This window comes from Suillus fuscotomentosus (assembly GCF_016647785.1).
Source record: "Suillus fuscotomentosus strain FC203 chromosome Unknown F5891scaffold_5, whole genome shotgun sequence".
NCBI classification, from domain to species: Eukaryota; Fungi; Basidiomycota; class Agaricomycetes; order Boletales; family Suillaceae; genus Suillus; species Suillus fuscotomentosus.
In genome coordinates this window covers 812,475-827,098 of record NW_024539517.1, presented here as the reverse complement: position 1 = coordinate 827,098, position 14,624 = coordinate 812,475, and the positions used below count along the sequence as shown (strand labels likewise).

The 14,624-nt window shown below is 45.8% G+C and overlaps 3 protein-coding genes across 3 annotated transcripts; 2 read left to right on the top strand and 1 right to left on the bottom strand.

Annotated features, from left to right (window-relative positions):
* Positions 1 to 527: 527 nt before the first annotated feature.
* F5891DRAFT_975668 (uncharacterized protein) lies at positions 528 to 2,201 on the top strand (the record flags this gene model as incomplete). Its single annotated transcript, XM_041376548.1, has 9 exons — positions 528 to 678; positions 873 to 978; positions 1,228 to 1,251; positions 1,377 to 1,434; positions 1,491 to 1,541; positions 1,604 to 1,619; positions 1,697 to 1,832; positions 2,143 to 2,152; positions 2,190 to 2,201. The coding sequence occupies 9 exons, from the start codon at positions 528 to 530 to the stop codon at positions 2,199 to 2,201; spliced, it is 564 nt and encodes a 187-aa protein (XP_041231815.1).
* Positions 2,202 to 5,218: 3,017 nt separating this feature from the next.
* F5891DRAFT_975667 (uncharacterized protein) lies at positions 5,219 to 9,646 on the bottom strand (the record flags this gene model as incomplete). Its single annotated transcript, XM_041376547.1, has 14 exons — positions 5,219 to 5,544; positions 5,575 to 6,239; positions 6,292 to 6,430; positions 6,478 to 6,537; positions 6,718 to 7,115; positions 7,170 to 7,318; positions 7,368 to 7,533; positions 7,581 to 7,774; positions 7,868 to 8,200; positions 8,255 to 8,476; positions 8,528 to 8,733; positions 8,909 to 9,024; positions 9,090 to 9,474; positions 9,640 to 9,646. 14 exons carry the CDS (start codon positions 9,644 to 9,646, stop codon positions 5,219 to 5,221), a joined length of 3,366 nt encoding a protein of 1,121 aa, XP_041231814.1.
* A 2,932-nt stretch (positions 9,647 to 12,578) lies between these two features.
* F5891DRAFT_1182480 (uncharacterized protein) lies at positions 12,579 to 14,308 on the top strand (the record flags this gene model as incomplete). Its single annotated transcript, XM_041366170.1, has 4 exons — positions 12,579 to 12,820; positions 12,872 to 13,000; positions 13,055 to 13,161; positions 13,209 to 14,308. 4 exons carry the CDS (start codon positions 12,579 to 12,581, stop codon positions 14,306 to 14,308), a joined length of 1,578 nt encoding a protein of 525 aa, XP_041231813.1.
* Positions 14,309 to 14,624: the final 316 nt, after the last annotated feature.

Below are 14,624 nucleotides of genomic sequence, written 5' to 3'. Positions count from 1 at the left end.
CTGATGACTTAATTTTCCTTTGACTTGCAGCTTAGTTTTGATTTCCTTTTGACAAGTTTAACTTGGTAAGCGTCCATTGAAGATTTAGTATAATACTTACTATGTACTGCCCTGAGCTTAGAGGGTTGTGGAAGGAATGTGGTGTATATCTCAGTTGACCCAGTATTTAAGTCCTACTACTGCTCAACTGACCATTTTCGATGTTTTGGGTCTTTGAATTTTTCCACGCTCAATTTCTTATCTATTTCACTTCCTCAGCACTTATTTCTTGTTAGATTGTTTTATAAATTTAGATATAGGATAGTGAATGTATTTTAAATCTACTCCAGGTGTCTGATTATTAAATTTCGATGTTTTGAAAGTATGGGCTCCTTATCAGTAAAAATAGCAAGTATCTACACCAGCTCAAAACTCTGGCCTATTTTAAGCTGATCCTTGTCATACAAAGCAAGTATACATGCTATGATAATGATATATAAATAGGCTGGATCATTTATGCAACATTAAGATACTGGAAAACATACAAAATGTCAAAAGAGGGATTTTCTATATTTTTGTTCTTAGAGCAGGTTCCTATGTGTGTTCTGGGCCAGCTATATGACAGATCTACTCCAAATATACATAGAGATAGACCCCTCACCTCAATCAAGGTCCAGTCTTACAGCAAAAAATTTTACAGTGAGTGAACCACCAGAAGAGGAGGGACACATCATGCAATAGGGGATTATTCTATCCTGCTGGGTTCCTGATACATTGTTTCTATTGTTGAATAGATGCTGGGAATTATTTTTCCAAGTCTGTCCACCTAGAAATAACTAGATAGAAACATATTCTGTGTTTTTTTTGCAAATGTGCTATATCTATTGATATAGGGCACTTCAGGGGGTCAAATAAAGATGGGAATCTATTCATATACACTCATAAACATGTTCCAAATATAATAGAACACTTCCCCACCAAAGGTGCAAATGTGCGACAGTATTCTTTACCCTACCATATGTTAAATGGCCCTTGGAGAAGAAGCAGGCACACAGATAGACAAAAAAAGTGGTGTATTATATTATATTATACACACATATATACTAAACTACTACTTATATAAGAACAGGGGCCCATTGTGGTGTAGTGGTGAAGCTAGAGAGACATATCTACAAAGACAATTGTTGACAAAAGATTGATAAAAGAAACACAAAAACTAACTACAAATGTGCATGTGACATGTTCTAGCAAACAAGAACAAATCAACAAACGGTACATCAACCATTTACATTTCTCCCACAGTTTGTTTGTTTCAACTTCAACCATATATACCATCGCCACCCATCTTACTTTACTTTACCACACCTTCTGTGCATCTGACCTTTGGCTACTTGCAGACTGCAGCTGCAAGTAGTCAAAGGCAGCGCTGCAGTTATATCAAGGCCACTATATCAAGTAAGTTCTTTTTACAACCGCTTCATAATACTAATTCTTTGTATATTTATTTCCAGTTGTGGTTAATAACTGGCACGCTATCAAACTTTTTTGATAGTGCACCTGAGGTCAGTCTTTTTACAGTACTTCACATTACTAATTTTTTGTATGTTTATTCAGTTGTTGATAGCTGGCACACCTTAAAGGTCAGTCTTTCCATTCCGCCAAGCGGCTGACTTTTCTTTAGTTGTTTAGATATATTCTTGGCTGTCCATGTCCCTAGGGACTGGCACCTGTAATGTTGGGCCCTGGGGGTTAGTTTTTGGCTATCAATGTCCCCAGGGACTGGTGCCTTCAACTTTGTGTTCTGGAGGTAACTTTTTGGCTATCCATGTCCCCAAGGACTGGTGCCTTCATATGTCTGTCTCTCCTGTCAAGTCTAATCTACTAACTTGCTCTCTAGCTTTATAAAATGCATTGACTGTTCTGGCTTGTTTTTGTTTTGTTTTCAAGTCTGCTCTGTACTAACAGTGTTTTTTCTAGCTTTCTCTCATACATTGTCTGGTAGCGGTTTTGTTTAGATAGGTGTTATTTCAATATTCAAGATGATACTAACTTTCGCCATAGTTTTGGTGGTCTGCACTTGATGTGCCTGCCATCTTTTTTTTTACATGTTTAATACAGTAAACATCACTTTAATATTTAATATCATACTAACTATCACTACAGTTGGCTCATTGTTAGTTTTCATTTTTACATTTCATCATTTACTATAGGTGCAAGGCTAGGATGGAAAGGGCCCCTCCATCCCTGCCTTGTATCATTTACCTTAGTTTTTTCTATCTTAGTTTTTTTGACTTGGACTATATACTTTGCTTGCTGTAGGACATAGCCTAAATGTATTACTCTTGTATGGGCATAATTTCGACATGTGACTCTCAAATTTTTGCCCAAAAATTAAGTCACATGATCATGAGAGTGATGCAAGATGACATGCACCTGCCATGATATGCAGCTTCCCCAGTGTTAAAAATTTAGCCTCACTGACCACACCTCAATTAAAGTAAGTTTGATTGTCTACCTTTTGAGCCTCACTTATTTCAGATGCCCACTTTCTATGTCCATGAATGAAAGAAAATAAATCATTTTGTACAGTTAGGGTTAGTTGATTGTTTTCTATCTCTATAAGCGAGAGAAATTGAATCATTTCTGTTGCGCAACAGAAACAATTCACTTTCTTTCACTTATATATATAGAAGGTGAGCATCTGAAATGAGTGAGGCTTAAACAGTAGATAATCAGACTTACTCTACTAAAGGAGACTGGTTGTGAGATTCCTGCATGGGCCAGCCTGTTGTTGCATCCTGTAATACTGGGCTGGCCGGCCTGGTTGTGTCCTATACCCCAGCAGGCCGGACGAGCTGTGCGGTGTGTAATACTGGGCCGACCCACCTGGCTTTCACCAATACCCTAGCCAAGTCTGATAAGATTAGCAAAGTCTGGCTGGGCCAGCCTGTTGTTGCACCCTGTAATACTGGGTCAGCCAGCTTGGCTGTTTTCTATACCCAAGCTGGCCAGACGAGCTGTGCAGTATGTAATACTGGGCTGGCCGACCTTACTTTCACCTATACTCCAGCTTGCTGGATAGTAACATGCACCAAACTTGTTTTGTGCATGATTGTGGCTACTTTTAAGCCTTAATGTTCCTCACTTTGGTCACATGGTGCCACATTTCACATGGGCCAGCCTGCTGTTGCAGACTGTAGTGCAGTCTATATAAAGTGGCCAGCCACAAACTCAGATAAACCAAAATGGCACCAGAAAGCTGCAATTTTTTTTGGACAGCTTACTCAAATGCTACATCAACTGCAGCTTTGAAGTGAGGTTGAGTACACTTTCTACATACCTCAGAGGCAGGCAGGCCATCATGGTCACAGTATACTAGCTAGCCCCCTTCTTCATACTGCATATACAGGTTGGCCCATGTGGCTCACAAAGGTGAAATTCAATCTGCAGCTGGCCTGCCCCCTTCCATATAACACAGAGGTAGGCAGGCCTAATGCGCCATTTGGCACAAGTATGTTGGCCGGCCCCCTCTTACACATTGCATATCAGGGCTGGCCCATTCAGCTGAAATTCAACATATAGCCAGCTGGCCCCCTTTCACATAATGCAGAGGCAGGCAGGCCTAATGCACCATTTGGCAGACATATGTCGGCCGGCCCCCTCCTACACACTGCACATCAGAGCCGGCCCATTCTGCTAAAATTCAACCTGGCCGGCCAGCCCCCTTTCACATATTGCAGAGGCAGGTAGGCTGAATGTACCATTTGGAAGAGGTATGTCGGCCGGCCCCCTCTTACACACTGCACATCAGGGCTGGCCCATTCAGCTGAAATTCAATTTGTAGCTGGCCGGCCCCCTTTCACATATTGCAGAGGTAGGTAGGCCTAATGCACCATTTGACAGACATATGTTGGCCGGCCCCCTCCTACACACTGCACATCAGGGCTGGCCCATTCTGCTAAAATTCAATCTGGCTGGCCGGCCCCCTTTCACATATTGCAGAGGCAGGTAGGCTGAATGCACAATTTGGGAGAGGTATGTCGGCCGGCCCCCTCCTACACACTGCACATCAGGGCTGGCCCATTCTGCTAAAATTCAACCTGGCCGGCCGGCCCCCTTTCACATACTGCAGAGGCAGGCAGGTCAAATGAATCATAAGGCAGGAGCATGCAGGCCGGCCCCTTTCTACACCTCTGATATTTTTTCATGTGAGGCATCGGCCTGCTAGGGTCCTACAGCATCGGCCGAGCCTGGTTTTACATGGACCGGCTGGCGTCCGGTAGTCCTGGTTTTGCAGGCAAATGTACACGTCCTATGACAGGGTTCTATGGTAGAAGTGACTGAAGGGTCTGGAAGGAGGAGGGGACATAACTCACGGGAGAGAGGATGGTTGAATGGTTCTTGGCAGGACGAATCTAACGAAGTTTTCATGAAATGCAGGAACAGCTTGCATGTATGGCGCCATAATTTGCGCATGTTTTCGTAAGTAGAGCAAAAACGCGTCACTACTCCATCGACCTTTGGCTTTGACCACTTCAAAGGGAACATTGCACAGTAAATATTCAAGGGTGGACCCTATGCAGATGCCGTGTCCTTGCAAGGGGTCCATTCCTGCTGCTCGAGCTGCTTGGGCGAGACGTGTTATGAACTTCTGCTTCATGAGTGGCCGATGACCGTTTTTGAACCGGTAAGCAAAGAGAGCGCCTCCTGGCGGTGGCTCATTGACTCTGAGATGATTCAGGAGGGCATCTTCAGGATCCGAAGGGCCGTTCTGTTGTGCAAACGAGACATCTTGTCCTTCTGCCATTGTCTTCACCTGTACCTGTAGTATTCAAGCTTAAATATATCAGATTAGACACCAACCTTGATGCAAAAATGACTCTAAACCTTCGAGCATGAAGCATCAAGTTAGAGACACTGCCCACCCTACTAATCCCTCCTACCTTGAAGCATCAACCTAGAGACAAGGTTCCTGCACCTCGTCGATGAAGCATAAACCTAGAGACAAAGCTCCCTCCCCTCGTTGATGCTTCTCCCTTGCTGTAGAGACATCTGATGGTCCCTTGTTGACGGTCCCTTGTTGATGGTTCCTCGTTGATGGTCCCTCGTTGATGAAGCATCAAGTCCCGTCCATCGTTGATGCTTCTCCCTCAGGAAGGCGCTACCCCGATCAATAGGAACAAAGGTTTATTTCTGTATTCAGTCAACATGCGCTATGAACAGAAAAACAAAAGCTGCACTATGACACCGGCAGAGATATTGCAGGCAACATGGGCTGGAGAAGAGCCGGAACAACACTCCACATCTTCTCGAATCGGTCCCGCATAGCTCTTCGAAGAGCGGCCTGGCATTTCGCATATCCCTGGATCCCTTCCTGTTCAGGTGCAGGTAGGACAGTCCTGCGATTTGCTTGCTCCTCCCACCATCCTGTGTGCCACGAAAGAAAGCTGGCTACACGCCGCATCTCCTCTTGCAGCAACTCGACTTCTTCAGCCCAATGATCGGCGCGCGCTCTCGATTTGCACCATTCAATATGCAATGCTGCCTGGTGCGTCAGGACAGCTCCTCCGTACAATCAATAATGCCAATGCGTACCTTCTGATAAAACAGCCTCACCATCTTCTCCCATTGCAGCCACCCCATGAGCCTTCCAGATCCACGAAAGTGTGCGGTTACCTTCGGACTGGCCAATATCTCCCTCTGACATCCCGCGAACATCAGCCGCCAGCAACTCAGACAATTCTACCTCCCAATTAGGTTTGTCCAGGACTCCTGACAGTGTCTTGACTGCCGCCCAAGCCCTGCGATACCGAGCAGCAGCTGTCCTAATGGTCTGCTCCACTTTTCTGAGCACAGCGGATGCTCTGGTATTGGCCTGTTGCCCGCGTATGTAGGCGTCTTTGAATTTGTAGAGGTGTGCGCGAAGACGAAGTTGCCAGCGAACATCATCGAGAGCCTCATGTGCCTGTGCACACCGCAGCTCCCATTCAAATTCACAAAGCTGCTCGTCACACGACATCTCAGCTGCCTCCTTCAGCTTCGATGGTAGCCAAAGTTTGACATCGTAGGCCTTCTCATCGCGAGTTGATTGTGCATCTGCCAATGCACGCAGTCGGCCGACAGCAGGCATGTAGAGCAGTTGGACCTTGCACCACTGCTCGATCTTGCGCAGCAGTGCATTCGAATGCTCTTGCAGCTTCGTCAGCTGCAAGTCTGTTGGATGGCCACTCAGAGCGTTGTAATCTTGCTGCAGGCGAAATCTGTAGATCATCTTATTAGAAACTACTAATTAAAATACTTTGAAAACCTTACTGTTGTTCCTCGAGCTCGATTCCCGATGAAACGAGTACGCTAGGTGATATCTCGGTGTGCAATGAATTGTTGAAACCTCTTTCGAGGTCTTCGGCTTCCTTTTGAGAGAGTCTAAGGCGCACGGCAGCCTGCGTCAAGGCTATATACAATCAGTGCATGTAATAGCCTAGCGTGCATGATACTTACTGATGGTCGTTGTCTCGAAGGGGTTTTTGTTGGAAGTGTCGGCCTCCCATTTTTCGATAGCTTCATTTCACTGTGTTACCTCGCCCGGTCGTTCCCCTATGATCGTAAGGTGAAAGTTGTCAAAATCTTGTTGGTGTCGGTCTCGTTCAGGGATCGCAGTCTTCATTTTGCTCAGTAAACTGACACCTAAGGATTTTCTTGGTTAATTACATTGGGTGTGCTGAAGCAAACAACACGTACCGAAGTTCGTAACTTTCTTCCAATTGAAGTCGCCGAAGTGATCGTCCAGTGTATCTCGACGAGCCCCAGGTCCCATCTCTCGTGTACTCGTGGCCACAGGGTTGATATTGGCCCAACCCCGTTCCGGGGCCTCACCATCCATGCGCCCCATTCCCTTGATGAAATTGTGTGAAAATGTTATTTGACATGCAGTGATGTGGGCGGGCAAGTGGAACTTTGGAACAAGAAAGGTCATGACTTTACCGTCACGCGCAAAGTGCATGCGTGATGGGTATCTCGACATCCGGCCCCATAAGTTTTTGCTCCACTGACAAGCGATGTCATAGGAGATGTTTAATACAACGATGTCTTCAGAATGTTGCGCAGTCGAGAAAAATAGGTAATCCATATTGATATACCTGTTTCAAAGGATCAGCGGGAATCATTTCACATCATCGAATACATATACATACTTTTCGCCCCTCTGAAGGTCACCTACTCCAGATGGCCGCTTAAAGTTGTGATGCGAGCAATCCACGGTCCCAGCTCCAGTTGCAGCCAACCCTCGTGCAGTCTTCGTTTCAGCGAGATTCACAGCACTGTGACTAGCACACATGCTTTTCTAAACCGGATGTTTGAGTGATTGTATTGGAACAATAACGCTAACATACCTCTTGTGCGACCATTCCGGCATCAGTTAGAAATTCTTTGAACCCAGTCTCCTCGACGAAATAAGCCCATCCCCTACTCAAACCAGGGTCGATCCTGTCTGAAGAAACGTTCTTGCGTGCCAGGCGGAAATTCGTGTCAATGGCCAGAAAATGTGCATACAGCCACCTGCAGGCATAAGTCTCAGTTAATCAAGTAAGGATGTGAATACATACCATTTGTCCGGAAGCACTGCTTTCCAGTCTTCTGGTAGGTCCTTGCCTGGGTGGGGGCATGCAGGGCAAACAACGGCACATGACCCCTGTTTGGTCGCATCGATGCCAGACGGATCGTGACCTCGGCCGAACCGCTTCAAGAGCTTGAGGTTACGCCATTGCTTGATCATGTGCAAGAGACTGTCGTAACGATCCTAAGGAATCGGTAGTCAGCAAAACATGCTTGGATTGAGACACGCTAGAATTACCTTGCATGGCTTGATGCCTGTATTATCAGTAAGACGCACAAGGGTTTGCCAGTATTTGAAGGCAGATGCTTTAGACTCAAAAGTAAGCATGTGGAAATGCTCAAGAAGACGGAATGTTGCTGCTGATTTTGGATCGGCGCTGGTCGCAGGATACCAGCGAGCTCGCAGGAGTTGTTTGATGTGACTTAGCGCACTCTCACATGAACAAAAATCCAAGGCAAGTTCATGGATGCCGTTAGTGTCAAGAATGACAAAATCATCGTCATAGGCCCGTGAATGATTGAAGCATTGTTCCCCAATGGGGTGGCCAAGCTGGATCCAGAGTCCAAGACACTTTAGTGTGGTGTCCTCGAAGAAGCAACCGTTCCAGAACTGAAGGGGTGATCAACATGCAACAACTACAAACGTATAAACTAGGGTACGTACCTCAATCTTGTGCAAAGGGTTTTCACGGTGCCTGTTTATGATACATGCTTGGCAGTAGAGCTCTGTCCCAAAACAGTCCCAGCAGCAATACACAGGCTCAGACGTGCATTCACTGTGCCCTTGGCAAGTTTCCCTAGAAGCGTAGTCCCCACGACCTTCGAGTCTGATAAGCTCCAGAAGATATTTCTCGCATTCGTCAAGCCAAAGAGCCATTGTGCGGTCCTGTTCAGTTTAAGTTAACTTAAGATATCATACGATTAAAATATATCATACACCGGTTGGCCTGAGACGTTTCTTTGGCCCAACAGTAGACTCCTTCAAAAAATTCTCATATGCAGGATCCACCATGTCATAGTCTACGAGTGAGTCGATGTCGGTGTGACCATACGAATTGAAGCTGAAATCTTCCATAGTTGTATCAGCGCCCGATGGTGGGTGTGAGGCAGGGTGTGAGGCGACTGAAGATGGCAGATGTTCAGCTACAAAGAATTCCGTTTCAGAGGTCATGTTGCTGGAAGATGTACGAGTGAAGCAGGAATGTTTGTGGTAAAGTGTGTGCTCCTCAGCTACACGCCTTTTGGCTTGCTGGTGCTGTCTATTCAGTATATACCAATCTTGCTTAAGCTTGTCCAATGCATGTCGTTTTTTGCTGACCATGATGGTTGGGTGTGGAGGCAACGTTTATGGGTGCTGTGTAATAGTGCAGTGCGTAATAGCGCAGGATGTGGCAGATGCTATGCGGTGCCCAAAAACTCAACATTATGATAAACCTAAGAGTAGTTACAGAGACGCTAATGTCCGTCAATGTGATTTTGATGTCCTCTGCCATACCAACTGATCAGACATGAGAGCATCAAAGTATGTATCTGCGCTATCATCCATTAGTGAGAGTGCTTCATCCCATGCATCACAGTGCAGCTCTACTGCATCAACAGCGGCTGCGGACCCTGAGATAAGATGGTCTGTGCATGCACCCTCTGCATGCAATGCACCTGAAAGTACCTCCCTGGCTTCTGAAAGAAGTTCTTGCGTGTCTGCTACTATGTGTTCATAATTCGGTCTTACAACCTGCCAACCTTCATCAGTCACCTCACGGACAAGCATGAGGCTCTGTGACTTGAGAACCGTGTATTGAGAAAGGCCTGCGTGATAGCCAAGGTTGAGCCATATCGAGTCTAGTCGCGCTAGAAAACTTTGTGTAGCCTGGTCTCGTAGTTTATCTAATTAGTGTAAAGTGTATAATTGATAGTATGAGACATACCACAGTGGCTCCAAGATGCTTGCGCCAACGAGTCCTAGACTTTAAGCGCTCATCGAGCTTGTGCCTACATGAAGTACAATCAATTGTAATCTACACGCTCTGACATCTGAACTCAGAGGCTTACCTTTCATAACATCTGCGCTTGGATGTCAGTCGAGCCTTGCAACATTGTTGCTCGTTCTTATACTTGGGTGGCATCAAGTCAAGCAAAGCAAGGATATCCAAAGAAGAGTGTAGTAACAGTACTTGTGGTTGATGAAGGTGTATGGCCAGGCGTGAGACTTCCTTGAACCATAGTACTACTAACTCAAGCTTAAGGCTAAAAGCATCAGCGCACGAGCACTTCGGGACACATGAAACCGAACATTTACTCAACAACAAATTTGAATAACACACGTAGCCTATGGCAGCTCCTCTTATCATACATATAGTATCCATCGTCAGCACACGAGCACCTCGAGACCCATGAAACTGAACATTTACTCAACAAATTTTGAATAGCACAGTTAGCCAGCTCCTCTTAGTATCTGTTCAATCCAATCACACATGCACTTGTGGTCATTGCGGTTGCTTGATGTCACCATCGGCTGAGTGCATTACAGCGGTAATGATGGTATTTATTGCAAGAAAATGATGCGGCTACAAGATACAAGAATGATGATGTGGCTACATGGTACAAGAACGATGATGCGGATACAAGAAACAAGAAATCACTCTAATACTATGGCAGTGCTAGGCGACATCCCATCATTTGCCAGAAGCGCTATGAGAACATCTGAAACTACATTAAATTTGATTTGAGCAACAGTTGTAACAAATATCATACCAGCGCTGATAATGGGTTTTGCCGGTTTTGTGTCTTCTTCTGCGGGGGTCTTGGCACCGCAGGTGACACAAGAAGGGTGCTCTGAGTCGTCAAGCATCAAGTCAAGCGAAGGAAGATCCCCAGTTGAAGTCCCTTCAAGAACTTTGAAGATTTCTGTGTGTTAGGTAAGATGGTGCTATTGTGACAGAGAAATCAATAAATCCGCTCACCTTCCTGGTCTCTAATGAGCTGTAAAGCTGCTGCTAGTTCATTTATAGTGAATTTTGGGGGTTCCGCAGTCAACGGATGGCAAGTGTTGTTGTTATTCTTGGAATTGCACATTTCAAAATGAACCAGGCGAAATGAGAGTGAGAACAATTTTATCGATCGAAATTTAACTCCGATCTAATGTGCCGTAGGAAGGCAAGGATATGATTGGATGCTCGAGGAGGCTGAACCTTATTTTCATCCTGGACTGTAGTTTGTTTACTGGAAAAAATCCGATGGGCAGCATACAGAACTCCAGCAAAGCAAACTGAAAAACAGGTCAGTGACGATGGCCGAGATCTGGAGATATGCTAATATCGATTACAGCACCTTAAAGCCTCACACCCGATTTGCAAAAAAGGTAAGCGGTGACGAAATACCTGATGAGAGACTCACCGATGACAGCACCTTAAAGCCTCACACCGAATTTGCCAAACCGCTGAGATCGAAAAGGGGTAAGCAGTGATGAAATACCCTGAGGAGATGCTGTCACTAATTGTGGGGTTAGTTTAAGATGGTCGGAGCTCAATGGACAAACAGAGAACAAAAGGCCTACTTGGAGTCGCAATTCAGCGAGTTCTTGAAGCAACAGCTTCAAGGAACTTTGACATCCTTTTGGGATACTGTTAGCCTTGAGTTCTTGAAACAATGGCCTGAAATCGACGTGCAATACCCAGACAAGTCTAAACATCCGCACCTGACTGAGGTAGAGAAAGAGTTGCTGGGAGAGGTGGTGGCTAGGTGCCAACAGGTTTCTACATCTTGTCATGTCATGACGCAACATGCTCATGGTGTCAATAGCAAATTAAAAACTGGTTCAATTATAGATCCCACAAAAGCGGTCGATCGACCCTCAATTTGATGACAAAATGTCATATCCTGTATTTCAGACCTACATCCGATAATATTCCCACGCCTCATCCGGACCTTCGGATGTGCTATCCATGTCTCCAGTACCCATCCGGATCCCTGCACCTCTGCACATCCACATCCGCATGTCCACGTCCAGATCCCTTATCCTTCGCAGCTAGCCTGCATCATTCATCCTTGTCCCATCGCCCTAAATGCCACATCCTATATATCCACGCATCTCATCTGGACCATATCCGATCCGGTCCGATCCGATGTATAGATCCGTTTCCTATCCGATATACGATAAGCTTCATAATTCATTTCCTGTGCATATAACGTTAACACAGCCTATCCGGTATTCCTTGTTACCGGTACCTCGGTTATATCTATTACCGGTATGCTTACTGATCCATTAACCTATGTTCATTTCCGACTCGCGTTTGTCAACCTTTGCATATGCTTCGTACATAGCCTCAGACTCTGCTTATTGATCCTTCCGTTATTTCTCTTAGTATATAAACTCGTGTATATGTCTTGTAGTACCTCAGTCTGAATATCATATTAGTCCTCGCACTAGTCTTCACTCTAAGTCCTCATATCAGTTCTAGTCTTCCAACTTAGTTGTTATCCATCTCAGGCCTAGGGAGTTTCTCCCTAGGCCGGAGCTCTGCTTATCCGATACTCCGCTCATCCGCTCATCCAATCCTCCGTAGTTTCCGGAAGTTCATCCGGATCTTTCCCGCGGTCCTCCGGACCAATTCTGCTTCGGACTTTGTCCTTGCAGCCTTTCCTCTGTTTACTTCTACTCAGGACAAGTCCCGAGTAGCCATTATACATATCTGTATCAGGACGAAACCTCATCGTAATTTCCGGAAGTTACTTGCATCCGTCCGGAAAGTCCTTCCGAAGTTTCCTGCGCCTTCGGATGTCCTTCGGACGTCTTCGGACTTTCCTCGGACACCAATCTGAAATTAAGGGCACATACTCAGGTAGGGGGCGCAGCGCACGAGCTGAAGCCAAGCCCCTCAGAATCAGTCCTACCCTTTGTGCATGGTCTTAACACAAAATCAATCAACAAGATGCTTGGCAATAAAGCGAAAGGAACGCGAGTTCATATGGAAGCTGAAATATTCTCCAAAATGAACTATGACACTGACGTACAGGCAAAGATCCAGGAGAAGATTGAGTCTGGGCTGCTGGTAACAAAAAACGAAAAACTACTGGCAGTGTGGGAGACGACCAAGGCTGCATATGAGGCTGCTTCATCTGAAATCAAGTCCTTATGTAAGACGAAGGCTGCCGAGGAGCAGAATGCCAAGATCTCGGCGATGTTGCCAGGGGCACGAGTGACTGAACAACCTACCAATGCACAGTACGTGAAGTAAGTAAATCCTTGAAGTTTTCATCTCTCACTCACATCTATGATTGTTAGGGTGTTAGAAGAGTGTATCGGTCCAATCTCTCAATTTTTGGATGCGGTGAGGCAACTTACTGGCTGGGAGTGGACGGTCATTGGTGGAGGCCCAGACCCTCGCCTTGGTGGTATGCTCAATGTATCGAGGTATGAGAATTTGTGCTTTTTGACCCTCGTTGCCCTCTAATATTAGCTCCCCAGCTATCATACAGGTGTCAACGAATCTGGTCTTACATGGAAGCAGGCAACACCGAATTTTACAGAGAAACATCTGAACCCTTATCTGGGTTATCTTGCGACAGTATTCAGTACGTGTTTCTTTTTTATTTAAATTCATTCGCTAATGGGACTACAGGCGAGGATGACAGGAAAAGGTGTGCTCTAGACTACGTCCCTCCAGTGGTGCAAGATGAGAACACCTCATTGGAAGATGCAGTGCCAACAACGTCAGAGAGCACACAATTGCACGTGCCATTCACATCGGATTCGGCACAATCATTCACATTGCACATTGTCGCAGGTCCAGGATCCGCTGGTGGATCCAGTGGAGTGGCAGTCACAGGTCCTCCTATCATCCCTCAACCTCAACTCAACTCACAAGGACCCGAGTTTCCGTCATTCAACAATGGCATGTATTCTTTCTCTGGTGAGAATTCTGGGACTCTCCCCCAGTTGACGCTATCGCCTGTCCTTCAAACGCCAACACTGCCAGGGGGATCATTCCCATCCAATTCCACATTAGCGCTTCCTTTGCCATCTCTCTCACCTATCACATCATGGAATGAGGGGTACTGGAACTTGATGCCACCGCTTCATATGGCCCCCTTGAATCAATCCGACGTACTTCCCTATAACTTCAACTTCTATTCTCCCCCTTCCTTGGACGGTGCACATGGAGGCCAACCTCACATCGTTTCAAACCAACCTCATGTCGTCCAACCTCACATCGTTTCGAACCCCATCAACTTCCCTAGTACCACAGCACTAAATCCTTCTTACATGGATACTTCTCTGCAACAACCAGCCCTTCACAATGTGACTGCTCACGCTCCCCAGGCCAACAATTCTGCCTTGAATCCTACGACGTCCGCTGCCCTGGAACAACCCAGGCAAGTACAAGCTGGAGTGGACAAGCACATGTGTGCTACTTTGGCATCCGCTGCCCTGGAACAAGTACAAGCTGGAGTGGATGAGGTAGACGAGTGCGTGTGCGCTACTTCAGCTGGTGAGAATCGTGCTAAGAATAGTAGAGTGAGCAAAGAGAAGCATCCGCATCGAGTGGCAGTTCAGCCTTCTACTGAGCTTTCTACCTCGGATGATACCATAACGGTGCCTCTACGCAAGACAACGCGGGTCCGTCAAGAGTCAACTCGTATGGCCCAGGCAAATATGATAGGTGCAACCATGAAGAGACCTCACATGGGCGAAAACGAGAGCGTCCCTCAAAAGAAGTAGGTGTCAATATTAGATTCGTTGTATTATGCTCATTTAATCACAAGGAAACACAAATCTACCTGAGTCATGGCATCGCTTTGAATCAGTTGGTCACTGAATGTTGTTTCTTGGTGTTTTTTGTGTTGCGCCTACATAGTACGAGACTCCATACATAATCTAATACTGTTAATCCTGCAAGCGTGTATTTAAAACCGTCTTCACTACTCAATACATGTTAATTTCTTGTCACTAGTATATACAGCTTTCGTCTCAGTGCACTTGTTTATATCATTAGCAAAAATAGGTGCGCATAAAAGGTACTGGACTTGTTGAAAAA